The 26,762-nt window shown below is 42.8% G+C and overlaps 1 protein-coding gene and 1 long non-coding RNA gene across 3 annotated transcripts in view; both read left to right on the top strand.

The window, feature by feature from the left end:
• Window positions 1-477: 477 nt before the first annotated feature.
• LOC138681828 (uncharacterized) lies at window positions 478-6,175 on the top strand. Of its 2 annotated transcripts, XR_011322037.1 has the most exons (4): window positions 478-1,099; window positions 1,835-2,088; window positions 3,474-3,525; window positions 4,745-6,175. It is a non-coding gene; the product is annotated as an uncharacterized lncRNA (long non-coding RNA). The 2 variants fall into 2 exon arrangements; XR_011322036.1 differs by having other exon boundaries at window positions 484-1,099; window positions 3,474-6,175.
• A 2,855-nt stretch (window positions 6,176-9,030) lies between these two features.
• The window catches only part of FGD3 (FYVE, RhoGEF and PH domain containing 3), a 115,588-nt gene continuing 97,856 nt past the window's right edge, over window positions 9,031-26,762 (top strand). The window contains exon 1 of the mRNA XM_069769893.1: window positions 9,031-9,372. Coding sequence (XP_069625994.1) covers window positions 9,225-9,372 — 148 coding nt within the window. The 5' untranslated portion in view covers window positions 9,031-9,224. The remainder of the gene's footprint in view (window positions 9,373-26,762) is intronic.

Below are 26,762 nucleotides of genomic sequence, written 5' to 3'. Positions count from 1 at the left end.
AAACCCAACAAAAAAACCCTATAGAAGCCCAAATGCCAATGCTTCAATTTAGTGCCAGTGGCTGCTTTTGAGGTCTTGCCTATAGAACATTAAAATATTTTAAAAGGCAAAACCCATGAATAAGTTCACTGAAGCTCACTGGGAAAAGACTGGATGCCTTGGTAATTCTTTCCTTCTCTCTGGCTTTCGGCAGTCTTGTAAAGGGTTGTTTCATCCTTGTTAACTTTTTAATTCCAGGTTAAGGGTATGTTCCTGCAATGAGCACGTTAAAAGTTTTGTATCCAGTTTTCAGCTCTATGTGGCATACTTCCATCATAACTAAATGGTAAAAAATGTAAAAGGGATATGCTCATCACACTCGAACTCGTTTTATTTTGGAGCAGTTCTGCCAGGCCAACACGAGATGGCAGCGCAATACAGAGCGGCTCACCAGCGCAGGCCTGTACACAGTATCCTTGGCTGGCTGTAGAGAAAATGTGAGCTGATAGCAAAGCAAAAATTGTCACGTTTCTTCCATGCTAAAAGATTTTATTTTTGCCTCAAGAATTACTCTTCCTCCCACCCTGCTTCTTCCTCTGTTTAGCTTTGCCATGCTCCCCATGGCTTTTCACAGCTCATCTTGAATATATTTCTTGCTCTTCTGACAAGTTGCTAGCTTGGCAGGTTTGGAGCATAAAGCTTTATGAATGGTTACCATTGCTGCAACTGATTACCGTCAGAATCACGTGATAGACAATAAATGGAACCACAAGTGTGAAGACATTTTTCTACTTTTTTTTTTTTTTTTTTTGATCCCTCTGGTAATTCAGCCTGGTTCTTGAGTGTATGCCATTTGTCAGTATGCCACATAATCAACTATTTTGGGCTTGCACTGGACCTGCCATGACCAGGAACCTGCCCTGCCTGCTAATTTTAATGTGTAGTAGGAGTGGGTTGGAGGCCAGCAAAAGCTATGTTTCCAGCTGCACATTAGGTCAACAGGCTTGATAGAGTGGTTGTCAACCAGCAAGAGCTCAGCCTGCACCTTCCACTTTGCCCGTCCTTAATCCAGAGTTTGAGAGCACTGTTTCAAAACAGCATGGCCAAGATTTCATCACGGGTGAGTACAGCAGGCTGTGGCCAGTTCTGGGGGAGGTGGTTGCAAATAAGTGAGTACTTCTACATATTTTCACCTTACCGCTTACTGGCATTACCAGTTTGTGCAGGGTCTTTATGAAAGGTAAGAAGCTAGGCAAGCACTGCAGAGGGTCTTGCAGCAGACCTATTGAGTGCCATTGTACAGAGAGGAACAAAGCTAAAACTATTGAAATAAATCATAAATCTCATTACCTAATGGATAGCATGGCCACACATGCATGGCAGATAGAAGGAACTTAAATATGGAATTTTATAGAAGCTGTCATGCTTTGGCTCTCTTCCTTGTCATACCATCACTGTTTGGGATCTCACGCTATTTTTAGGAGTCAGAGAACCAGGAATCTGCTCGTACTTTGCAACTGATCAGGATTAGAGCTAATGGGAGAAGTACATTGGGCTTCCTGCCACCCCCAAGCTACTTTCCATTAAGAAGCAATGGTGAATTCCTGCATCTCTGGTCTCCTCATTGGTCGTTTTTTGATGTTTCTGTTCTAGCTTGCTTCAACATACATTTTGGGAAAGGTATACCTGTCAGGTCAGGACTCTGCCGTGCACTGAATCATTCAGAGACAGGATAGCTTTGCTTATGGAACGTTATGTGCTTTGGTGCTTTGGTTTTGGTTGTGTGTCCTACTCATTATGCTTTCAATGGCAATTTCCTTACGCAACTTTTTTCCCCCTTTTTCAATGACCGCAGGAAAATCCAGTGTCTGGTCGCAACATGATCAACTAGCCTGAAAAGTTATGAAGAAAGATGTATCTAGCCGATTGCTCTCTTCTGTACTGGACCTGAAATCATGGTGTACCTTTTTGGTTGCTATCACTCTTCACAAAAGAGAAATAATGCCATACATGCTTTTACCATCTTGTTAAAAAACAAACCCCGGGGCCAAACAGCCTGTCTCTGTGATAAGACTGAATGAAATCTAGACTTCAGTGGGGAGCATTAAGGTATGAAGGCAAGAAAAAGGGGATGGAACTTTGCTACTGAATCATGGTAAGATGTGGATGCCCAGAGATGTGGGCAAAAATTGGCCCAAGATTGTTTCAAGGGAATTTGATAAATACACAGAAAAGACCTAAATTCAATGGGTTGCACTAATGCTGCCATGCTCTTTTTTTAATGGTTCAGTCTTCACAGAGGCGGAGTCTTCCTCTCTTTTGCAGAAAGGATTTACACAAGACAGGTTTTGTTCCTTTCTGGATACTGGTAGAGAAAAGTCTGAGATAGGTTACTCAGTTAATAATAATGGGAAGAAAAACAAAGTTGAGCAAACTGAGGTCTAGGTGACTGAATTCTAAGTACCAAAATGAAAAGCCTATTTTCATTAGTTTATGAAGTTTTGCTGCCTACTGCTAATGTAGAAACTACAGTAATTAATTCCAGTGGCATATCTGCTAAAATTGGTGTCATTTCTCAACAGGAGATGGACCTGTTACAGCAAAAGTAGTAAATAATTCTATTATTTAATCCACAATTAAAGGCTAACAGAGCTCCAGGAAAGACTTGATTTTTCTCAGAGATTTAAAGAAACTCCACCAGAAACTCCACTCTTGGGTCTGGAGTTCATCTTCAATTGTATTTTTTCCCTCACGAGTAAATTCATGTGGTAGAATAGTTGGTGTATTTAAGCCTCACAAAGTCATTTGGCTAAAAAGTCACTTGCAGATTCTTACTTTCAAGGAAGTTCAGGCTTTATACAAGTATATAAATCAGATTAGATTTTAAAAACTGTTTTTGAAGAGGTCACATAACATGCTTATGCTGATTCGGTCTACCCAATAAATTCCATGAGAGGGTTGGCTATCCGACTTCTTGAAGACAGGAGATGCAAACTGACTGTGCTTTAATAAATCAGATTTACCTGCTTTCCTGGGGACATATGCGGCACAAGATCTTCCATATGACAGAGCATAGGCACATCATTGCAGGGCAGGAGCTATACGTAGACCTTTCTCTCCTCCTCTGCTTTGTGACTTAGCTAAGCCCAATCATGGGCTGAGCAGAACTGTAATTATCGCCATATTAAGATGTGGTTGTAAGGCCAGCTTTGAGGGCTGCAGGAGTAAGTTGTGGGTAATTCTTGATACTGTTGCATTCATCAAGATCCTGATAACACATAGACTAACTCTGTGAGAAGAGCAATTGATGATGGCTGGTTTGAAACTTTTATAAATGATCATTCAAGAATGTTATTGTACGAGAACCTTTTAGTAGTTTCATGAAGGGTCAAAGATAATCTATTTTTAAAGGATATATGTTTGTATTCTGGATGATTTAGTAATAGATTACATAAATATTGTACTAACCATTTTGGTGATTTATTTTTTTTCAGAGTAAAGAGGTTTACTAAATATTTTGGCTTCAACTGATTTGCAGGGCCACCCGTAAGTCACGGAATAATTATATAACTGCTATGATGTATTTAGAGTAAAAAAGATATGAGAATGCCTTTATCAAAATTCAGAATAAGTCAGTGTTTGTTTCTGAACCCAGACTAACAGTGACCAGGATGACAAAAATCAAGTGCCGTAATTGTCTCTTCCTGTTTGAAAGCTAAACCTTATTGTCTGCTAGACCATTGTGGTGTGTCTTAAAAGTCAACGTTTCTAGCCTCTTTCAGGCCAAAGCTGGAGTAAATTTCTAATCTGATGGTGCCCAGAAAAATAGTATTTCCCTCTCTTGTTTGACAGAGATTCCAGTTTTAGTACCTCTCTAATCAAAGCAACAAACTGACAGAATCTCAGTTTGGCTGATTTTAGGTTACTGAAAACTTTGGGTTAAGATCTACAATGCCCTTTAGATTATTTAAATATGTAACTAATAATTTCTGAAAAAGCTTAACCTAAATCCCACTTAATGCTAAGAGCATTTAGGTACTTGTGTTCTTTTCCCTTTGAATAATGGAGCTTATGTTCCTGAAAGACGTTGTTTTTTAAAAATATCACCCTCAATGCATCTGTGCCATGTCAGATGATTCAACTCATAAAGCATATCTTGGTTTTGAGGGTCGTATGGAAGTCAGTGTTGTTTGGAAATGTTTAATTGAATGGTGACAACCTATAACTCCTCATTTACTTTATAATGTGATAGAAAATAAATTACGAAGATGGGAGTTGAAAGGACCTTCTGGGTCACTGAGTTCATCCCCAGTTCTGCAGATGAATATACACGTCTGACAAGTCTACAGCTTTCAGTAATCTAAAAATATAAATGCAAACCCACAGTAAACAGAATCTAATATATGCACAGAGGTCTCTGTAACAGTACTGTGTTCTGTCGTAAGTTTAGCCTTGGTATTCTGGTTGTGGCTAGCAAACAGAGAGACACTCTCTAAGAGATCAAGAGACTGCTGGCTGCCACGCATGTTAGCTTTTAGCTAAAGAGGTCAGTAACACCTCCTCGTTCTCGTCACCCTCTCCTGTAAGTGTGGATAGTCACACATTAAGTGTAGCTTTTCTGGTTGGGATATTAGGAGTCCCCTAATGATCTAGGGTACTACCCTCATTTTACACCAGAGAGACAGAAGAAAGCAAGTGGATCCACTGTCCTTGTAGCTCATTGTTGTTAGTCAAGTAAGAGCAACAGCATTATTGTTTTCCCCAGCCCAGCATTTAAAAGATGAAGAATGGCTCTGTTGCCCTCCTTGGGGACTCCAAGAAGAACATTTTAGTTGTGAAGATCTGGCTCTGGAAAGAGGTGACACACTCTGATGATTCATTATCTGCTATATAAACCTACTTCTGCTTTCAGAGAGTCGAGATAACAACTTTGATGTATATTAACTTAAGATCTGAATCAATTTATATGAAAAAACTGTTAAGCCAGTGTTTAAAGAACACCAGTGAAATTAGAAAGTCCAGGATTTGAAATGCCTCAGTGTTAAGGAGAATTAACATTGATTCAGAATATAAGCCCTAGTAAATATTTAACTCCTTTATGAAGTGGGGATAAAATACAGACTATTCCACTCTGCTACAAAAATCTTATGCCAGAGCATAAAAGCTGCTACAGGACTTGTGTCCTGAATGGAGGACTGCTTTACTTCTATCTGCAGTTCCTTATTTTTGTCTCTCTGTTGTTCTGTGTTGTTTTCCCTCTGGATTCCTGGCTGCTCTGGTAACTGGTGTTGGTGAATATGGAATAAACTTGCTTTTGCCTAAGGTATCATTAAAAAAACCAAACCCTACCTCAGCAGGGTTTCAGCTTAAAAATATTTCCCCTTGAAAGCTACCTTTGATGAATCATTTTTTCCCACTTTTTTGCAAATTTAAAGTGCAAGCAACAGAATCGGTTTCAGTGCTGCCATAAATTTTAATTTTTTTTATTGCAATTGCTAGTTTAATTTCATTGTGAGTGAGAAATAAAGCAGTACTTCTTTCTCTGCAATTGAAAAGGCTCGGTTTCAAATTCACGAAAATGACATTGCATAAATACTCAAAAGACATGTTACAGAAATCTTCATCTTCAAATGAAGAGTAGTCTCTTCAAAGGAAAAAAAAAAGCTCTGATCAAAATTCTGAGAGTTATAAATAAGGACTCTGTACACAAAGGAACTTTGTATATTCAGTAGAGTGTCATATGATGGCAAAAGCACATGAGGGTCACCCTGAGGATTACATCATCCGGAAGAGAACACAACATGCATCTCTTACATGAAAAGCATGTCAGACAAAACCCATGTATTTGCAAAGCCTTAGCTTCTTGGTCTCCAATGTCTCATTAAATCTATAAGAGGTTATTTTTACCCTCTTTAGATTTATCTTTCCTGGACATGCAATGGTAATCCTTATTTAACTCCAAAGCCTACCATGAGGGAGAATTAATTTGTGTTGAGAGAGCTCTTCTTGTAAAAGAATTTTAATGTGATATGACAGGCAACTTTTTTCTTTTGGGGGGAGAAAGAATGAGTTATTTGTGTGAGCTTTACTAACTGCTTACACTGCATTTATTGACCCTTTTCTCTTACCCTTGTATACATGTGCATTAGACATCAAAGGTTTGAAAACAATAAAAAATATCCCACGATAAAGACCACATTCAATGGACATTGCCCAATGCTTCAAAGCTTAAGGGACAGAAGTATATTGTACTGGGTACAAAGTGCAATTTGCATTTGCAAATACAATTTCATAAAACTAAGACCTTAAGGTTCTCAGAAGGATCCAGTTCAACGCAGAAGATTGCCAATCAGTTTCTGTTCTATTTAATAGAAGCTTTGACTTCTTTGCGATTAAGCCTGAGAACGGCAGAAGTGACAGAAATGTTGACAAGGCGGACTTGTTCCTATTACGACTTCCTTCATGAGACAGTGAAGGGAAACAGCTTGGGTGCCTGAGATAGTCAGGTTAGAAGGAAAGGGCGTAACAGAGATGGATATGGATCTAGAGCCTGCAACTCAGTTACAGGTTAAGTCCTATGCTTTTACTCAGGAGTCATAAACCGTGCCACAAAGCACAATCCCAGGTTTTGTTCCTCACGCTTTTGAAGGATTGGATGCCTCTCAATTCAGGGGGAGAAAAGTTACAATATTCAGAGGAAGTGTCCCAGCAAACACCTTCCTGTTCTAAAACCAAATCTGTACTGTTCTGTTTTTTTGCTGGTAGTGTCAGCCTACCTTCTCACTAGATTTTATTCCTTCAAATGCCTAGCAGAACTGCAAAAAAGAGCCCTTTTCTTTGTTGCTTATCTACTGAAACTGCTCTCTGACTCCAAATTACTTACTTGGTTGAAGAAATGTCTTATTCTTAGACGTGAAGAAACTTATACTGGCCCCTTGTTATGATCTTAGCTGGCCAAAAGTAATAGCTGCAATTTAATGTTTACTTAAATTGTAAACTCCCTCCAGAATTACTCAACTCATTCTGGTCAAAGATACAAATTAAATACTGCAAATGCCCAGACTGTAAGAGTTGAGAGCACCTATGATGAAAAATGTTCTAATGCTCTAGAAGAAAACCAAATGAAACCAAAATGCTGTCTAGGGTGGGGAAAGAATTGGACAGGCAATAAAACGATCCTTTTAAAGAACGCTGGTTATTTGGTGTTCTGGTGCTACATCAAATATGCTTAAATGCTTAAAATAAACAGTTGTTTGTCTTAGCTTTATACTTTATAGCCTAGACCTTGCTTTCTTGAAAGCAAAGAACCCTGGGTAATTTTCAACAATCTTTGTTTCTGCTGCTGAACACCCGTTACATCTGATAACCACGTAGCAATAGTTGGTAAGCTCAGATCTGGCCTGGTGAAAGTACTTTAGAGATGATCTGCCTCATTGTCCTAAAGGATACGACTGATTTCAGGGAGCTATAACCATTTTGTACAGCAATAAATACGGGGAGTCTAATCTCTGAAATAGTTACTTGTATATTAAACTTTTATATGTATATTAATGCTTTGAGGTAGGATTTTGAAGGTAACAGGATTTCAAAAGTAACATCAAGAAATCCAGGTAGGTTCATTACTGATAAATCTGCTTTCTTACTCTGGTTTAACTAGACCCTATTCATAGAGTTACTCTAGAACAGCTACTCCTTTTATTCTGGAATAACTAGTCCAAATAAATCCATTTTATGAATTTCATTACAAAAATATTCTTCCCTTCCACCACACTATTGAAGTTACCCAAAAGTGTATTTCCATAATGGGGTCTACATCAAAGCTGGACGCTTCAGGGGAAAGATAAGGAGCAATGACCAATTACTGGGTAATAAAAAATGGGCTAAAGACCAACGTAGTTAACTTTTGAATTTAGTGGTTTGCATCTTTTCCTGAAGATAAATGCCTTTGTGAAGACAGTTTTACACAGTTTTGTTCTTCCAGAGCTAGATTGCTTGATACACACTTTTAAGCTTAATACATTTGTTTTGCTCAGTATTATTTATTCCTTGTGATGAGGAACCGAAGATCTTAACTCTCAGAAAGCTCTCCTTTAAACATGTACCTTGCCTGAAAAGGCAGGGTTCTACCTTGGCTGCAGCACACCCTCTGCGGAAGGAGCACTTCACCAGTGCCGCGTCAACGGCTGCCGCCCGACACGGAGAGCATCGCCCTTCGGCTCAGCTGCGGTTGCTCCCGGCGAGTCCTGCTGCCTGTCCGAGGCACGGAGCAGGGAGTCGGGGGGCACCTCCTGGTCTGACTTTTCAAGAAGCCCTGAAAGACCTTGTGGCTTGGGGTGGGTTTCTGGGAGGGGGGGCGAGGTTGGTTGCCTGAGGGGACCAAACAACGAGCCTTGCATCTGACTTGCTCTCTTGTCTACGTCAAGGAGGACAGGAGGCCGCTCTGGGGAGCGGCCATCCACGGCCCTGGGACACGCGGTCTCAGCTGGGCCTCGCCACGTGCCCTACAGCCACCCCCAGCAGCTGCACCCAGGAGCTTCTGGCTCCAAAGGCGACAGCTGGCGTGGGAGCTTTTAGCCTTTTGAAGCCTCCCTTTCTGTTGCTTTTGACGTGATTTCGGGCTTTGCCCGGGGGACGCCTCCCCGTCCTTGACCAACGAAACAGGGAGAGCCCCCCCTGTGGTGCAGGCCGGTGTCCCCGCGGGCCTGTTTCTCCCCGCCGGCTGCGTCCAGCGAGCCAGGCCTCCGGTGGAACCCACGCGGTTTGCCTGAGGCGAGCGGGACGCGGCCCTCCGTCAGCACGGGGCTTTTTCGGCGCAGCGGGAGCCCCCCCTCGCAGCGCTGTCCCCGGGGGCCACGCAAGCGGGGGCCACGCAAGCGGTGGCCGTTGCTTTCCCCGGAGCCGCTCGGCAGGCCGGGCGGGAAGGAGGCAGGGAAGGGGAAGGGGGGGGGGGTCTTCCCCTCCCCGCCACCGCGGCCTGCAGCGCGGCCCCCGCCTCCCGGCCGTAACAAAGTGCTAGGCCGGGCGGGTGCTCTCCTCCCCTGCCCCCCGCCGCCGCCCCCCGGGCCGGGAGCGGCACCTGGTCCCCCGGCAGCCGGCGCGGTCCCTCCGGGCGGGTCCCGCTGGCCGCCTGGGCCGGGCCGAGCCGAGCCGGGGCGGGCGGCGCGGGGCCGAGGGGCGGCGGGAGCGCCTCCCGCCTCCGCCGCCTTTGGGGGCGCCTCGTCCCGCTCGCGGCGCCTCATGGCGCGATGCAGCTGCAGTGGGAGGGAGAGGAAACCCACCCCCCTCGCTCGGCGGCCGCCTTTGTAACCGCTCAGCCCGGCGCGCCGCCCGGCCCAACTCGCGGCAGTTCGGCGAGCGCCGGAGCGCGGCGGCGGGAGCAGATGGAGCCGGAGGGTAAGGCTGCGCCCCACCGCGCCGCGCCGGGCCCCGCTGCCCGCCCGGGGGGCTGCCCCGGCGGCGGCACGCCTGCTGCCCCTGGCCGCCCCCCCCCGCCCCGCGCCCCCGGGGAGAGGTTTCCGTGCGCGCTCCGCGCTCGCCCGCCCGCCCGCCAAGTTTTCTCCTCAGCGGAGGCTGGGGGCGACCGGGGGCCGCGGGGAGCCCGGGCGGGGGTGCCGGCGGGGCGGTGATCCGCGGGGTCTCTGCGGCGGGAGGCCGGTCCCGGGGCCGGCCCCGCTCCAGGTGTGCGAGGGCCGGAGGGGCAGCGCGGCCCGCCCGGGCGCCGCGCTCCCCCTGCCCTCGCCGGTCGGCGGGCGCTGCCCCGCGCGGTCCCGGCGGCTGCGCCCGGCGCCAGGGCCCTCCTCTGCCCGCTCCTCCCCGCCCGCCCTCGCCCCGCCGCGGGGAGCCGGGCGCGGCGGCGGCGGCACGGCCCGCCGGAGCGGAGCGGCGGGGCCGCGGGGGTCGGGCTGCCCCCCGCGAGAGCAGCCCGGACAGATCCGGGGCGACGCTCAGCTCTGGGGGGGGGGTGTTCTCTTTTTTTTTTCCTTTTCCCTACCCCCTTGAGCGGGCTGGTGTGTTTCTCAGGCATTGTCAGCGGGGTCCAGACCGGCCCTCCCGAGGCCTGAGCGCTTCAGCTGGGGCTGGCAAACGCTGCTGCCCTGGTCTTCCACCTTCGTGCAGGCGAAGCGTTGGCTGCGGGCAGTTACAGCGCGGTGCTTCCCCTGCGGACTTGGTGGTTGTCTGCAGGCACCTCGGAGAGCCTTGTCCCTGCACGGCCGACAATGCTCAGAGATTGCGTGTTTGAGTAAATATAGTACTAGCTGTGTAAATACATTTTTAGTTCTCCTAAAACCACATAAAACCAGTTCTGTTAAACACTTATTTTAGTAAGACTATTATTAACTGCATAGATCGAATTTATTTTCTGCCAATCCATATTTAGGCACTTAGGAAATGCTAAGTTTTTCTCCACTTTCTCCTTTTTAAATACCTTTTGGAGCTGTTAGTACTTATAATGTAAACCATTTCTAGTTGCAAATTGGAAACCTCTGAGCCATAATGGTCTGTTGCATTTAGCTGGCTGTTTCTTGCAAGCCCTACATTCTCATGCAAAAAAAAGAAAGAAAGAAAAAAAAGCCCTAAAAAACCTTATGAGATTCATGTTTAGAAAATTGGCTGCATACATCGTAGCTGTTTTTTAAACCTCAGTACCTAAGTCACATTTTCCATTCCAAATATTAAGAGTGGTTGAACTATGTTAAAGGGATATGCTCTACCTTAGTTCCCTTGCAAGCTTTAGGGAATTTTAACACAAAGGAAAACGGCTCTACAATTTAAAGGAATCTGGGACTAACCACTTCTTGCAGTGCCTGATACGCAGCAGCACCAAAGAGTGGAAGAGACTATTGGCGATTGTTAATGACCAGAATTGGTTTTGTTGTCCAAGCAGAGAAGTATGCAGAATGTAAATGGGATATGTATGGTGACAAATACATTGATAAAAGGATTCTTGCATTCTTTAGAATAACTTTATTTTTAATAGGAGGCTAGTTTTCACAATGCTATTAGGATGTTTTAGTTCTACAGTTCATATTCAAACTAGCAGAGCTGTGTTTATAAAATCATACCCTGAAATAAGCAAGCTGGTTTTGTTCCTGATTTAGTTCATTTATGACCCAGTTCTTTATATTGTATATCTCCTAAAATTAATAAAGCTAGAAAAAATTGATAAAAATGAAATTAAGTTTAAAGGAATTCCTTTGTTTGAAGAAATAAATCCTTATTTTTAAAAAATGGAAGTTCTCTGCCCTGCTTCTTGGGTAGGTGAAGGCTGGATCAACCCAAGAAATATTATGGTGAGTTGCAGACCTCCTGAGGTTCCCCATCCGCCCTGGATCCAGGCATATTCAGACAATCTGACTTCTGGCACCTCCGGAACTACTCAGGTACCACTCTTCAGTACATTAAGTTTGGAGACAGATTCTCCCACGTGGATTGGAGTCTGCAGGAGCAGGAATAACTGTGTTAGCAGCCTCTCTCTCCATTAGTTATAGAAGGAGCTGGGGCTGTCACGTTAGATGCTTGTGGATAGGTGCTGTACATATCCCACCGTACGCGTGAATATGTAGTTTCGTTGGCACTGGTTGTCTTCAGTGAGTTATTTCTGTTTTCATCCTTACGGCACCTAGAGTGGTGATCTAACAGAAGTCTGTAGAGGCTAAGCTTGCTTGCTGTTGTGACTTTGATCAAATGTGTCCTGCTTGTGTAGTCCTGGCTTGAATCGTTCTTGAATGGAGCTGGAATTGCCATTGTCCAGTCCCCTTTGGTGCAGCTCCTTGCATTTAAATGTATGTCTAAAACTCTTGCTGAAAATGAAGCCAGGACTCTCTTCCCAGAGGAGCTCTGCCTCTTTCCAAATGTGCAGATGCAAGCCCTGTCAGGTATCTTCCACAGAGATGGGGAAGAAAGACAGGGGGTTGATGCTAGGTTGCCCTTTTCTTAAGGAAATCGAGTGAGGTGTAGTAATGCCACGGGAAATACTGACCCGTGGAGTTCTTGTGGATGTCCCCCAAGCTCCAAATGTCGACTGAGGTGATAATGTGCAAGGAGGTCGGGACTTCAGAGCTTGTTTGGTCTTGAGGTATCTCAAGAGAGGATGTTTTGTTCAAACCAATAAAAATAGTGGAATCAAAATAGAGTGGTTATGGTCCTCGTGGCTTTTTGTGTGGGATGAGCTTCTGTAGCATGATCCAGAATGAGGAAGACCATCTTAGGTCAGCAGCAGTGGAAGTGGGTTGTCAAGACCCTGGGACACCGGGAGGGAAAGACTTGGGAAGTCGGAATCCAAGGTGGAGATTTTTTACTTGCGCGTTGTTTGCATTGCAGTGTTTTCAAGACAAGCTTTGTGGCTGGGATTTTCAAAGCATCCCAAGTTTTATAGTCTGAGCTCCCTGGTCAGGTTGCTATGTGGTTTGGTTCTGGGGCAGCCTTGTTCTCAAACAAGGTGTGTGAGATGGGGTGATTTGGGTACCAGTGCCCTCTGCAATGCTATCTCAAATCCATGTGCTTCCCACTGGTTTTCAATGCAAAACGAACAACTGACTGTTGTAGGAGGTCTTTTGGAACAGCTTTGTCTTCCCATGTGTCTGTAAGGTGTCCAGCTCAATGGACAGTGGATGTTCCTGACTGAAGCTTGTCTGTTACCACAGAGCCAACTCAATAATAATGAATGGATTTTTTTTTTCCAAGTTGTTTGTACCTTTTTTTGTTTTAGGGATCTTGTTAAGATTATTGGACATCAGTAATATTGGTGCAAATGGTCCTGCTTTGGTTGGTGAGTGTGACCAAGTGGTCTGTATGAGAATTGAAAGGGCAGAGAGTAAATGCAACAATGATGTGATGAATGCTTTGTTTCCTCTTGGACCATACACCGGTTTCTACTAAAGTTATAAACTTGTAAAATGCTTTTGAGTAAGATTATTTTTCTTCTTCAAGCTGTTTTGTAAACATTTTTCATTTACTAAATACTGAAAACTCAAAGAATTTGAAACTATTTGAAAGAAGTGGCTGATAAAACCTAAGTAATAAATACTTCTAGTTCCCAGGACTGGATACAGATACTGTGTGAGAGATTTGAACTGTTGATTGTGTAGATGTTAATTTGTCTGAGTGGACAAAATAGTGTGGCAGATTAAAAGTAGTAATAACTACTGCAGTGTTCATTTTTGTCAACATTTTCAAATTTTAATGTGAAAATGAATGTTTCACTTGAGAGACCTTGGTTTACAATTCTTACATAAAGATGAATATTGATACCATTTGCAAAAAATGTCTCTTGTTACGAATTCTCTGAACTAGTTGAAAGTTCCTTTTAAGTAAAAAAATAACTTCATATATTTTTCAGATGTGGAAACAGAGAATTTGAGATAGCCTGAGATAAGGTGGACTAAGGTACAAGTGAGAGAGAGGAGAGAGAAATTATGAGGGAGTATCATTGAACTCCTCAGCTAGTTCTTTCCACGATGTGGCAGCTCTCAAGCCATGCTGTGTACCCACCAGCAGCTCTCCGGTCTCTCATTTTCTTGTCCTGTGCCAACCCCTTTGAACTCCCCACTGAGCACCGAGCCTGGTTCCCCTGAGCACAGGACCCCAGACCTCCACTGTGAAAATCCACGTGAAATTGGGAATAGATGTTTGCAGATCAGTGTTGCATTCTCTGGAGCATACGGTAATTGGAAGGCAGTCAGTCACCGCATGAAACTCTGGCTGGTTTGGACGTTACGAGTAGTGAAATTTGAGAAGGCCTTTGTTGGTGGAACAATAGTAGAGGTACACTGGAAAGTGCTTCCAGTGAAACTTTTTGCCCCTCCCTCTACTCTCCCCCTCCCATTCCCCAGCCATCTCCTAAAAGCGAGGTTTACTATAACTATGTTTGCATTTTACACTTTGCAATGTCTTAAAATTTTATGGGTCTTTGAATTTTATTTCACGTTTTGTGGCTTTTCACTGTATCTGTACTGGCTGTCATTAGGAGTTTCTGGTACTAAAGTACTGTGTGTTTGCTTTACCTTGATACTGGGCAAATGCTATACCAGCCAGCGCAGAGAAGAAGTGCTAATACATGGTGTCGTCTCCTGCAGTGCTAATGGAGCGATAGACAGCCTGATGTTCATCTCCATTCCCTCAATGGTATGGCCATTACTTTTTCTGGCAGTAGTCACCATGTACTTCTATGAGAAATACCTAGGGTGTGCAGTTGTGACCTGGCTTCTCATGGTTAAGTTACTGAGTTTAAATGGCATTATTTAAAGCATGTTGCCTCTGTGGTCCCTGACTGCTACCTCTCAAAACTCTATTCTCCCTACTTTTTCTTCTGGTGTCACTGACTTTTGTTGCTATTTTTGTCTTTCTGCGAAATGCAATTGTATTTCAGAGTTTATTGGTATTGCCTGCTTCCCTGTTTTCTGGGTTGCACTTTTCTTATTATTTGGCAAGGCATAGATCCTGGTGTGGGACAGAAAGCCTCCCATGCTGTGGGAGGGCTGCGTGGGGAATTGTGCAGGCAGGTTGGGGAGAGGAGGTTGTTTACATAGTATAACCTCAGTCATCTCATGCAGGATTCCCTGCAGGGTCCTTGGGAGGCTGGGAAAGGTGATTTCATCAACTCGTCACCTCCTGAACCTCCATTAACAGAGGGTCAAGGTTCCTACCTCGGAGCTGTGCTGTCAGAATAACCCTTCAGATATCGTCAGAATACTTTTGTCCCTCTGTCTTTCTTCTCTCCCTCTTAGTATGATTAGTGTTTCAGTTATGACCTCCAAAAACCCATGGCTCTTTGACAGTCAACTGTCAGCATAAAAAAGTTGCAGAAGTGCTAACATGGGATTTTTCTTCTGCTTTAAGACACTTGGTACTGCCTGAATGATGTAATGTGCATTGGTGGTGGGACTGGGAAGTCTGGGCTTACTGTCACATGGCATCCCTGAGAGGCTGGTCAGATGGACCTTCATGAGTCCCACTCTGTGCTTGTGTTGGGCAGTAATAGCCTGGAAGAAGGAGCTTTTTTGTCTGGAAGAAATGTGTCAAGCGTTACCAACTTTTGTGTCTTAAATGCTTAAATTCTTAAAAATCTTGGAAGTATTGATTGCTGTTCTGAAGCAAGCTCCTGACGTTGGGTAAGAAGCTGTCATCAAACAGTGAACGGAGTAATGTACAATTCATGGTCTTCAAATCTGTTGTTAGTAGTAGGAAAAGGCATCTCTTGGGATGACAGAATCTTCAAGGTGTTAACAGAGAGGGACGAAGCAGACCACTGGCAACTGCTGTGAGAGGTGAGGAACTGCTAAACATTGTAGGTCCTCATGAATTTCAGTATGGCCATGAATAATTATATTAGTGAAATTATATGTTAAAATGCTGAAGCATCGCCTTTTGAAAGATAATTCTGGTTCTTGAACTTCTTCAGAGATCGATTTGATGATGCTGCTTAGAAATTCTTTGGCTTAATGAAGATTCAAGGAGATAATATTTTTATGCTGGACTGCTGAATGAATCAATTTTGCATTATATTTACCATTTTTCTCTCTTCAAGCCTTTTGGATATTCTGTTGCTGAAGTATACAGAGCCACTGCTTTAAGTGTAGCTACCTCTACTGTTAATTGATGGTACTCATTCAGCTGTTTAATTAATGTGAAAGGCTAAAACGCTGACACTTTGGACTCTGGTTAGATGTCAGCCTGTTACTGGAAGCCCAACCTCTATCCTTTGGATGGAGTGTTTGGGTACAGTGTCTGCATGCAGCATACACATCTGTACATGTCATTGTGACAATCCAGATGGAGATTTTTGGAGGCTACTAGCCTTCATATTAAAGAATCTGATTTCTAAAAGTCCAAGGAGCCCAGTAGTACCAGTATTTTTTGGAAGGCAGGGAGACATCTAAATATCACTTGGATATCAGACATTTCTCCTGTTTATTTTAAGACTTCTGAAAAGCAGGCAGGTATCTGACTGTAATGAAGGAATTTAACACTGGGCTCTAGTTTTCTTAAACTTTTGGCCTCTTTTTATTCTTTCTTTTTGAGCTTGCAGGCTCTGAGCAGAAATTCTCTCTTGGTAACTTAACCCTGAGCAAATATTTACATTCATGAGATTCTTGCTACTTCAGCAATCATTTTGGGCCTTGAGGTTGGAACAGGGTGAAAGTTACTGTACCAGACATTGGGGCTGGGGAAGGAGCAGGGAAAGGAAGCCTGAAGAAGCCTTCAAATATGGTTTTACCATGTTTGGTAGGAATCACCTGTTCAGTGTATTTTGGTTATCGCTCCACAAACATTGCTGTATTCCAGAATGAGATTTGCAGAGATACCGTATTTCCTGCCACTGGCCCTGTGCATATGATGGGTGCTTGTGATTTGAATTTCACCCACGTCTTCAAAATGCTGAATAAAAATGTTTGTGTAAAAACTGAAGTGAATGGAGCAGTAGAAGGGAAGACTGAGATGGAAGAAAAGGAATAAGCAGTGAGTACAATGCAAAAAACATTGAAAGGTGTAGGATGAGATTTTGAAGAAAGAGGGTTTTAAAGTCAAAATTAGTTAAGAAATCTGAAACTTGTAAAAGAGGAAACCTGTGCAAAACACTGTTTGAAATTAAGCTGTGGACACTGCAGAAATAAAGGAAAGGTTCTGCAGCGTACAGAACAACAGAAATCTGAACAAGGCAAAGGAGGGAGTGATCTCCCTCAAAACCAATGGACGAAACCACCACCAGATCTCAGCCTCTTGTGTTTTTACTTTCTAGATTTTACCATTGTCATCCAACAGCGTGCCCTGTGCTGGCTGCACCGTTTCTGGGAAAGAAAGAGGATGACAGTAAACTCCGTTCTCACACCATTTGTGGGAGAAATAGGCAGGTTTCTCATGACGGCTCTCAGCAGAGGCTGAACACCGATGTAGCTTCCTCTCCCCGGCCGCCTCTGACGCACTGCTCGGGGCTATGTTTGGAGCCCCACACTAGTGGTCTGGCCCTGGGGCTAAATGGTGCAGCTGCAGTCTTGCTGATGGCAAGCTGCTGGGAGCGCGGGAGAGCACGCGCTCGCGTAGGAGACCTGAACGCAAAAGCCAGTGCAAACTGTGGATTGTGTTCCCTCTTAAATTTGACAGAAAAAGGGGTTGTGCCCCTGCAGCTAAATTTGTACTGTTGGTTGACACAGTTCTGCTGGAGCCGTGGCTGAATCTACAATAACTTATGCTGATTAAAGGTCTAGCCCCCAGGCTGTAATAGCGTATAGCTACATGTTGGAACTGTTACAGTTTGCATTAAAGTAGTATATATGTTTTTTCTACTTGATTTTTTTCCCCCTTTTTTCCCTGTTTGTTGAATATCTGCAAAGCCCCAGATTGGGGGTGGATGAATTTTGCCTGGAGGAAAATCTCAGACGTTCCAATTTCCTGTTGGAGCCAGGTGTGCCACCTCCATGCATTGCTCCCACGGCTGCTGGAGTCGTTCACTGGGGCTGAAGTTTCCCATGGAGGAACAAACAGTGCTGCTTGCTGAGCCCTCCTGGATCTGTTTTACTAATTGCTATTGAAATCCTTACAGCCTGTTTCTCAGCTGTAAAAGTGCAGAGCCAAATATCAAAGTTGGGGGGAACAATCCCCCCTAGTTATTATGCAGTTCAGGAATTAATTTCTTAAAATTTTTTTCAACTCGAGCAAGTACATGTCTTGCCTTGCCATTCCTAGGGGGTGCTCTCTAATGGAGGTGCAAGTGTTCACAGCTAGAGAAGAGTAAGTTTTACTCAAAATAGTAAAATTTTTAAAAAATCATAAAAAAAGCCTGTCTCATCCACACTGCCTGGAGTTGTTGGTATTGGGTTGTTGGTCTGAGTTACGGCTGCTTGATTTTGATGGTTGCGCAGCAGAAAAAGTTGCTTCACTTGGAATGCAGAACAGATGCTTTACTTATTCACTTGAAAGGATAGTCTAAGGGTTTTTTTGTATTTCCCAGACCATGCAAGTCCAAAAGTTATTTTAAAAATTGCTAATCCTCTTGTTAGGACAAAGAAACTGTGGAAGCGAATTTTGAGGGTAAAGGAACTGTGGTGTTAATTGTCCGTCTAGTCCAGGGTTCAAGCTCTGCTGTGGCCACAGCCGCTGCTTCAGCCATGAAAAACTTTGTAGCAAATGGTTATGGAATAGCTGGCACAAAGAAATAGGTTGGTTGGTTTTTTTTCCTTCCCCAGTCTTCGCCCCACGCCCAATTGTTTAAAAATTGGGTTGTGTCTTAAAGCAGGAGTGTTCATAAACTCACAGAACTCATGGCCTCCACTGAAATAGAAATTTTCTTATGGCTGGTAACAGATTTAGTACATATTATAAAAAAAAAAAATTCATTTCTAATTGTTGCATAAATATATAGAGTGGTGCCACTGTTTTACTTGTATGTTCACAATGTTAAAACATTGTATTTTGACAATAAACTGAGGGAGGTGGGGGATGTTTAGCCATTCTGCTGTGTGCACAGGCAAAATGTTGCATTTTGCATTTAAGCTGACTCTCCCAAAGCAGCAAGAAACCTGCAGATAAGTTGCCTCCAGCTGGAGCACAGTGTGCACCATTTTGATGCTCCCTTTTCTCTCCTCCCTCCTTGTTAAATTAGGTTTCAAACAAAACCGCTTTTGAAAACTGAGCAGGATCTTGCTTAATGATTATCTATGGCAGCAGAGCCTCCACCGGGTGATCCTTTGTTTTCTGTTCGATGGGCAGTCAGAAGCCCAGGACCTGTAGGTGGTGCCTGTAATTTGGGAATGGCTTGGTGAAATGCCCTTAAAGATCTTAAACCTTGAGAGCACAGGTTTTAAACTTGGCTATTTGATTTCCACTACATCTGGTTTTGCACCTGCATTGCTTGGGTCTCCCAGCCATGCAGGCATCAGCTGCTAAGAGTATATTCCAAATCTGCCAAACACATTAGATTATCCCGTCTCCTGATTTATTCTATCAGCTTCATTGGATGAACCTCAAACTCCTATTGAGTCCTGGTCACCTGTTTGTCCCACACCAGGATGACTGAGGAACCCTTGTGTGCTACCGCTGAGGCTCAGCATCAGCCTCCCAATTGCTTTTTCCATTTCTCACTGTTCTTGGTCTCTCACCTCTCCTGACATCTTGCAGTTCTGTGGTACCTTCAGGATATTCCTGACGTCATCTCTTTCCAAGATGTGCTTCTATTGTGGCACCTGCTTGGCTGACAGTCTGTAATAAAAATTAATAAAAACTGAGTTTTGCTACAGTTATAGGCTAATTTAGCAATGATCTTCAGATCCTTCTGGTGGCCAGATTGCAAAAATGCACTTTTGTACTTTCAGCCCTCTGAAACTTCTGGTTTTAAATCCAAAACCTTGAGGTTTAGATAGATCATGTGCACGCAGTTTTTATAACTGCGTAATTGTGCTGCTGTTTCCCGTTGGTTTTTTTTTCCCCCAAATTCATGTTCCTCTACCTTGCGATGGAAAAAACCAATCTTATGTATTAAATCAAACTTTTGAGCATGTAGACTCTGGGTGTAGCTTGCGGAATTCTGGGTGTGGTGATATGATAAAAAAGGAAATTGATCATCATTGTCATTCCCTAGAACTGTGCATCCTATAGGGAATCCTTCAGGCACCCTACCAAGGAGGTGCTTTGCACTGAAAACTGATTATTTGTTTTTATTTCGCCAGGTAGTGGGGAAAAAAAAAAAAGGCGAGGGTTTATCTAATATCCATTTGATTAGTAAATCAATATCTCATATTGATCCATCTTTTGAAATGTGTTAAAAGATGTCTAAACATCATGTGCCTTAGTTTCTAAAAATATTGCAAAATCATCATTTGGACTGAAGACCTTAAAATACTTTTTTGTGGAAAGTAATTGAAGTTTTTCTTTTTAAAATGTTGGTTAGGATTTTCAAAGGGAGCGCAGCTATGAAAGGGGAGCAGTTCAAATGTGACTTGATTCTGTAACTTCCATTTTGGTTTTGTTTGTTGTTTGTTTTTTTTTAAGACTTGAAGATCTGGTGGTGGTTTAAGTTTGGGTTTTTTTAAGTTGATGATCGTGACTGCAGTGGTGTCCCCTTGCTGAAAAGGCACATGGCAGACCTTAAAATCAAAATTGTTATTCTTCAGTCTGGCATAATGATGCAAAAGAGAAGACTGTCATTTATTTCACTTAGAAGCAGAGTATGCCGAGTGCTCTGGTTTTTAGTTTTTCAGCAACTTTGGTGTTAAAAGACATGAGCCAAAGGAAGTTTACATTTTTACCCCTGGCACTGCTGCTGCCAGATATTGAGGGGAGGTCACACTTAAAAGGATTAACAGTGGATGGAGCAAGACAAAGCCTTGTCTGAACAGCCCGAGTAGGCAATACTTTGCATGGGTGTTGATTCTTCTTGGATGTCTTACAATGTCAGTGGATGAACAGCACAGGACTAGAGTCGATCAGCCATATTACATGCCTAGAGGTTCCTAGAGAAAGGGAATCTGTTTGAAAAATGCATATCCAAAAGGGAGCCTGGACTGAAAATATTAGATTTATATGCAGAGTTCTGCTTAAAATGATGCTTCTTTATTATATGTATTTTTAGGTGGTGTTACAGCTGGGTAATAGACTCATGGAAATGTGTCTGTTGAATGAATGTGGAATTAATGCTGTATATTATGTCCAGAATAAAAGAAATGTAGTTCACAAGATTTTTCTTCATAAGGACTGTATTTAGTGAAGAGGTTTGATTTTTCTAGGTTAGGAAACTAGATGTAGATTGTTAGGCTTTCTTGTTTTGGCTCTTTTACTGGTTTTGGGTTTTAGTGATGATTTTTGGTTGCCATGTCTTTAGCTGACTCTTCAACTGACTCTGAATTTGTCCCCACTCCCTGTATGCAGCTGGCCTATTCAAAATGGTGTGTAGAAACTTCATTTAAACTTGCTGGTATTGATTATACTGTAGTGTCTGATCTTTTTTTTTTTTTTTTTTTTCCCCTCCTCTCTTAAAAATACATTAAATGTATTTTTAAGAGCTCCATGCTGGATCTCACAATTGCAGGATTTGAGCTAGTTTGTTTAAACAAAAAATCAACAAAAACTGGAAGTCTGTATTTTTTCTGCATTGTTATTTTTACGTTTATTTAATGGCAGTCACGATAAAGTCTGATTTATGTAGGGTTTGTAGCATAGACTCAGCTGTAGATTTCTACAAGCAGAATTTTAGAGAGCTTAGAAGTGTTTGTAGAACTTAGATAGTGACAGTATTTGGTGCTGTGCCCTGGCTGAAATATGTAGCATATTAAGTAAATATATTGACGTATCTGGTCTCTTATTTGGAGCTGGTCTAAATGGATCAGTGTTGCTGCTTTCTCTTCAGGCCCACCCATTAAATCTGTTCTCCATGTAGTCCAAATATAAGGGCTAAAATCAAGTTAAATGCATTTTCAGTTTTTGTTGACTATTGAAGTTAAATCTCGTGTGGTTCTTGGTTTGGGTTTTGTAGTTTTGTTTTGGGGTTTTTTTTCATATTAATTGCAGCACAATCCCTTCTTGAGAGCCATCAGGAATATGACTTCCTTCCTTCCGGGCTGTTTTTCAGTGCTGACACTTGTCTTCTAAATATTTGGTCCAAACCAGCAGATTCACACTCCATCAGGCAGACCTGCTTCCGAATCCATTCCCAGGGCAGTAACTTTTCCAGAAGGTTAATTGGAACACTTACAGTTTCTTCCTTTCCTCAACTTCTGTCATACTGACCGTGTAAAAATAACTATATGTGTTTAAATTTGAATTGTTTCCTTTTGCTAGTCTGCAAATTTAGGAGCGCTCTTTAAGCTCTGCTAAACCAACTGGTAGGTAGTCAGGACCTGGCTCTTTGGGGCTGAACATGTGAACTAGGCTGAGGTATGGCCGGGGTAGCTGAGGGTCTGCTGGCTGGCAAGATAGCAAAATCTTTGTTACAAGTAGTGGGGTTTTTTGGGGTTTTGTTGTTTTGGTTTGGTTTGGTTTGGGTTTTTTTGGGGGGGGTGTTTTTTAAGAAGGCCTTCAAAGATAACATCATCCGTTATACACGATGAAATACCTCCGTCCCAGTTGAGGCAAACAGCAGATCCTTGGCAATATGAGCTCAGCTCTAGTTTGCATTATATGTTGCCAGATCCTTGGATGGATTTGCTGCTAGAAAAGGAACATGATCTTCTGAATTCAGGTTGGCTAACCCACTATTAAAAGTGGGCTTGCAATGTTTGTAAGCTAGGGCATGCCATAGTCTTATATAATGTAGCCAGGATTATTATAAACAGTGAAATGCTTTCTGCTCTCTGCACAGTCATGTTTGGTTTCATGGGTTTGGGAATGACGCTTCAAAAACAAGCACTGATACTCCCATTTTTAGTGCTGTAGGCAGCCTACAATACTAAGCAGACCCAATAGAACAGAAGATAAAATATTTACCAGTGTCTTGTCACGGAGAAAAAGGATTCTTGTGAGTTCATGGGGATTCAGTATATTCCCTTGCAATTATATCCAGCTTTGTAAGAAAATTGGTATTATTTTTTATTATTGCAATTTATTTTTCTCAGGTTTAGGTCATAAGTATGCTCAGAGATCTGAACCAAATGAGTTCCCTGCAAGTCATGGCATGGGTTTTCTCTCCTTCATGTTCAAATGTTGGGTAATCCTTAGATTATTTTTAAAAGTGTTTGAGCATACAGCTTGTAAAGTAATGTCACTGTTTAAGATCTAGGGTGCTTAACAATTAATGATTTTTTTCAACATATCAATAACATTAGGAAAAAAACCAGGCTATTATAAGTTGTTTTTCTACTATCTTTTCCACTCTCTAATTACAGGTTTAATACATGTTTTATCGTTTTGGTGGTGTGACGGACTTTGGTGAATAAGAGCAGGAAATGACAGGGACAAATGTTTACTGTCTGCTACACCCCTCTGTTCCAATGGGAAAATAAAAGTAGGAACAAAACTTTTTTTTTTTTCCCCCCCTTCATTTTCCTCTTTGTCAGATGGGGATGAGTTCATTACAATGGAAATTAGTTGGAAGAGGCACCATTTGCGGTTCTGCTTATGAAGAACATGGGCACATCTAGAAAGACTAGATTTCTTTGAACTTGGGAGATGAGGAGAAATTGCAGCAGTCAAAGGTATCTGTCATTCTTGTGGTGAATATAAGATGTTTTGTGATCAGTGGCACAGGGGGTTACATATATACTTATGAGGGCATAAGGAAAAGTAAGATGCTGGATGCTGAAAAGTGGGGGGATTGGGGTTCTGTCAAAGAAAGGAGCTTTGCAATGATCATGTTCAATGGGGAACACTCTAACCTGTTGGCTCCTCTGCAGCAATTCTGGGTGTCTTGCAGGGAGTCACAGTGGTAGCAGAGTTTGTCTTGGCATCTTATAATGGCTAATAAGTCTAAGAGAAGAAAAGCATTTTCTGCATTTCTGCAGCTGTTCACCGGTGCTCCGCTGACGTTGCAGGAAACTCCTAGTTGTTAATATTGGTAGGAATGCTTCCCCCCCACCCCGCCACATGGCAAGCCTGAGTTACTACTGTGCTGGCAGACAGCATACTTGGCACCAACAATAAAGCCAACACTAGGAAGATGTGTATTTAAGGAATCTGTAAGATGTATGTCAGGAGAAGACTTCTTTAGCGGGAAGCTGATGCCATGGTGGAGTTACGTCTGTTTGTATTGAATAAACTGGCATTTAATTGAGTTTTCAGAAGACCACCGATCTCCTCTACTGGAAAAAGTGGGTGTTGTAGGAAACTAGATATAGCCATGCTAATTCTCATAAATCTCTCAGCTTCTTTCCATGCCCCTAAACATAGGGTTTGTAATCCCTAATGGGGTATGAAGACACTGCATTGAAGTGGCTTTACTTGGCGCTGCGTTAAGACATTCTGGTGCCTTGAGCCGTAACACAACTTGATTCTGGCACCGTGGCTGCACTGCAGTTCATGGAGGAGGGCTCCTCTTATCATATATGCAGAGTTAGGAGCTTTTGATCCTCCTAGGACTAATAACAAGACCATATCTTCACCTTGGAGCACCAGGGGGGTACATGCATGGGGCAGTGTACTGATTATTATTGCCTTTTTTTTTTAATAAATATTTTAACCTCCTTAGTTACCTTCTGTATTTTTAGATTTCACCCAAAACAACTGGGCATGGAATTAAGAGGTTACTGGGAGGTAAGATGCTGCTTGAGTGACTACTCTTTCAGCTTTTTCTGCAGTTAGACCATGTTTTGCACTTAGTTGCTTTGACAGTTTTTAATCAGGAGAACCAGAAACTTGTCCTGTTTGAAGTACTGACTTACACTGTCTAATTTAAACAACTGAACCTTCAGATGTTAGTATACAGTACTTGCACTTTAATCTGACTGTGAATCAGTTACCTTTGAATTGAGCCTTGAGGTAATGCTTTTTGGTCTTTGTCAGCTCAGTTGGACTTCTGACAGCTATTGAGAAAGTTGAGAAGAGGATTGACTTTGTTTGCTCTGATCTGCTGAAGCTTTTTGTCTCCTCCTTACCTCATCTGGGGCAGTTGAGGACTTTATTTGGAGTCTGAAAAAAAGAGGATTAGGTTATTTGAACTGACTGGAAAACACAGCTGGACTTGGGAGGTTCAGCTTTAAGGCTGCCCAAAAGTTTGGGTCAGATCTAGGACAGCTTGTTACCAGCAAGGCAGCTCTTTGCACGAAGAACTGGGGCTGTTGGTGTTCTGGATAACCTTAAGATTTCAACTTGATGCAGGGTGTGTAAACACATAGTCTCCCTTGCAGCCAGATGGATCAGATCCATGGCATCGGATCTACCAACAGCAGCTATGACTTGGGATGCAGAGGTGAGCAGTCCCTAACAAAACGTTTTTCCAGTGGGTGCTGCCTGTTAGAAATCCTGCTGAGAAGCTTGTTCTCGCCTCCTCCTGAACAGCCTGGACTTTGTTTAAAAAAAACACTGCAGTGGTTGGCTTCTCTCTTGTGTCAGGTTTGGGGGAAGACTGGATTTGGCTAGTAGGGGAGACATATAAACAATTCTTGGAGCATTTTTGTTCCTGATTCAGGAGTGGGAAGCAGTTCCAGTTGGTATTGTCCCTGTTAGGATGTATTCTTAGTTTTTAAAGTTTAGCAGTAGGTTTTGCTTAAGTAAAACATTTACTTTTAGGTTAAAAATACCAAAGAAAGGTACGCATAGCCAACATAAGCTATTTTTCATCAGCAATAAATGCAACCTATAGAAGTGGATCTATGGAAGGAGGCTTGTCGCTGAGGTCCCTACATCTGCCCTGTGTGTGTTTGAAGGGCTTTTACCTTTTTTTAGGTAGGCCCTGTGGACCGAATGCCTGTTAGCTGCTGTTTTGTGCTAGATGCACTCATTGAATGCCTCTTCTAATTTCATTTCCTCTGAAGGGAGTCCAGGTCATATGCTCTGAGACTGTGCTGAGCTACAAACCAAAACACAGAAGGGTGAGGCCAGTTGGGAGACTGGCTTCAAAGGACCTCTCTGGCCAGAACTAAAATGGGGATGGTGACACATCCATCGTCAGCCCTGCTGAAACCTTGCACAGCGGAGTTGGACAGCCGGCTTGGTGGGGCCGTGCTCCAAGGCTTAAATTGAGTCTTGGCCAGTACTCTCTGTCCAAACCTTTGATCCCACACAGGAAAGGAGCATCGGAGAGTGGATTGATTCTGCATCCAAAAGGTGTACTTTGCTAAAGTTAACTTTGGAGTAATACTTGAACTTGATGGAGTGTAACTTCTGTAGATGTTGACGAACAGAGCCATGTTGTGGAGGCTGGGTTGCCTTCTCCGGCAGTCAGATTTTGCAGTGGTTTCAAACAGTTAAAGGTTGCTTTAGTGCCATCAATAGCCATGATCTTCCACAGCAAGTGATGAAATTGTTTGAAAGGCCAGGAAGATACTGCTGATTCTTCTACCTTGTAACTTGATTAACACTCTTCTTCTTTCTAAAAACTTGAGTGTTTCCCAAAGATATCTGCCCCATGGTTTGCTTATCAAGTTTGCTAAATAAAGTATTTCAAAATCAATGTCTTTAAAGTCATACATTCCTTGTGGGGGAGTTACTTTTAGAGTTGAAGCATTAAAACGGATAGAACCACCATCTTTTGGTGGTGGTCCTCACAAAGGCTTTTTTTTTCAGGTTTTTTTTTTTTCTCTGTAGCTTTGTTAGGAGTTTGTTGTACTTTCTCTTCTTGGCTCGGTCTTTTACTTCTCTTCAGTGATAAGAAAGGAGCTGTATATTTTTTTAAATCGTGATGTCAGACGTAGTTAATACTGGTTTAGAGAGAGAAGACCAGAATGTGTTTTGAAAAGGCACAGAAAGAAATAGGAAGTTTGGTTTCTAGTTAAGTATTTGTTCTTTTAGTTAAAGAATTGCAGCATGCTTGTTGGCCTGATTTTTTTAATCTTTCCCCCCCCCCCCCCCCCCACTATGAGGGAAAACAGTGCGACATATCATGAAAGGTGACTGTTTTCCTTTAAAGCTCTAGTTCCAGATTCAGATAGTTACTTATAGATCTCAGATTGCATTTTAAAGAAAAAAAAAGTAATTTGACTACAACTTCTTTTATGTCTTTGCTGGAGACATACAGTTTTTTAGTAGCTTTCTGAATGCTTTTTAGTAGCTTTTGGACAGTAGGTCATAAATAACTCGTTTCCTGGTTTTCAGTGAGGTAAGTCCATCAAATCCCCAGATGTGTTATGAGAGTCTTATGGCTCATCCTCTTCTAAACACCTGCACCTGATAGAGGTTTGTATGTCTATTATTTGCATCTCTGA

Source organism: Haliaeetus albicilla, chromosome 24 (assembly GCF_947461875.1).
Source record: "Haliaeetus albicilla chromosome 24, bHalAlb1.1, whole genome shotgun sequence".
Lineage (NCBI taxonomy): Eukaryota > Metazoa > Chordata > Aves > Accipitriformes > Accipitridae > Haliaeetus > Haliaeetus albicilla.
Note: the sequence above shows the minus strand (reverse complement) of the source record. Positions and strands in the feature narration are given on the sequence as shown.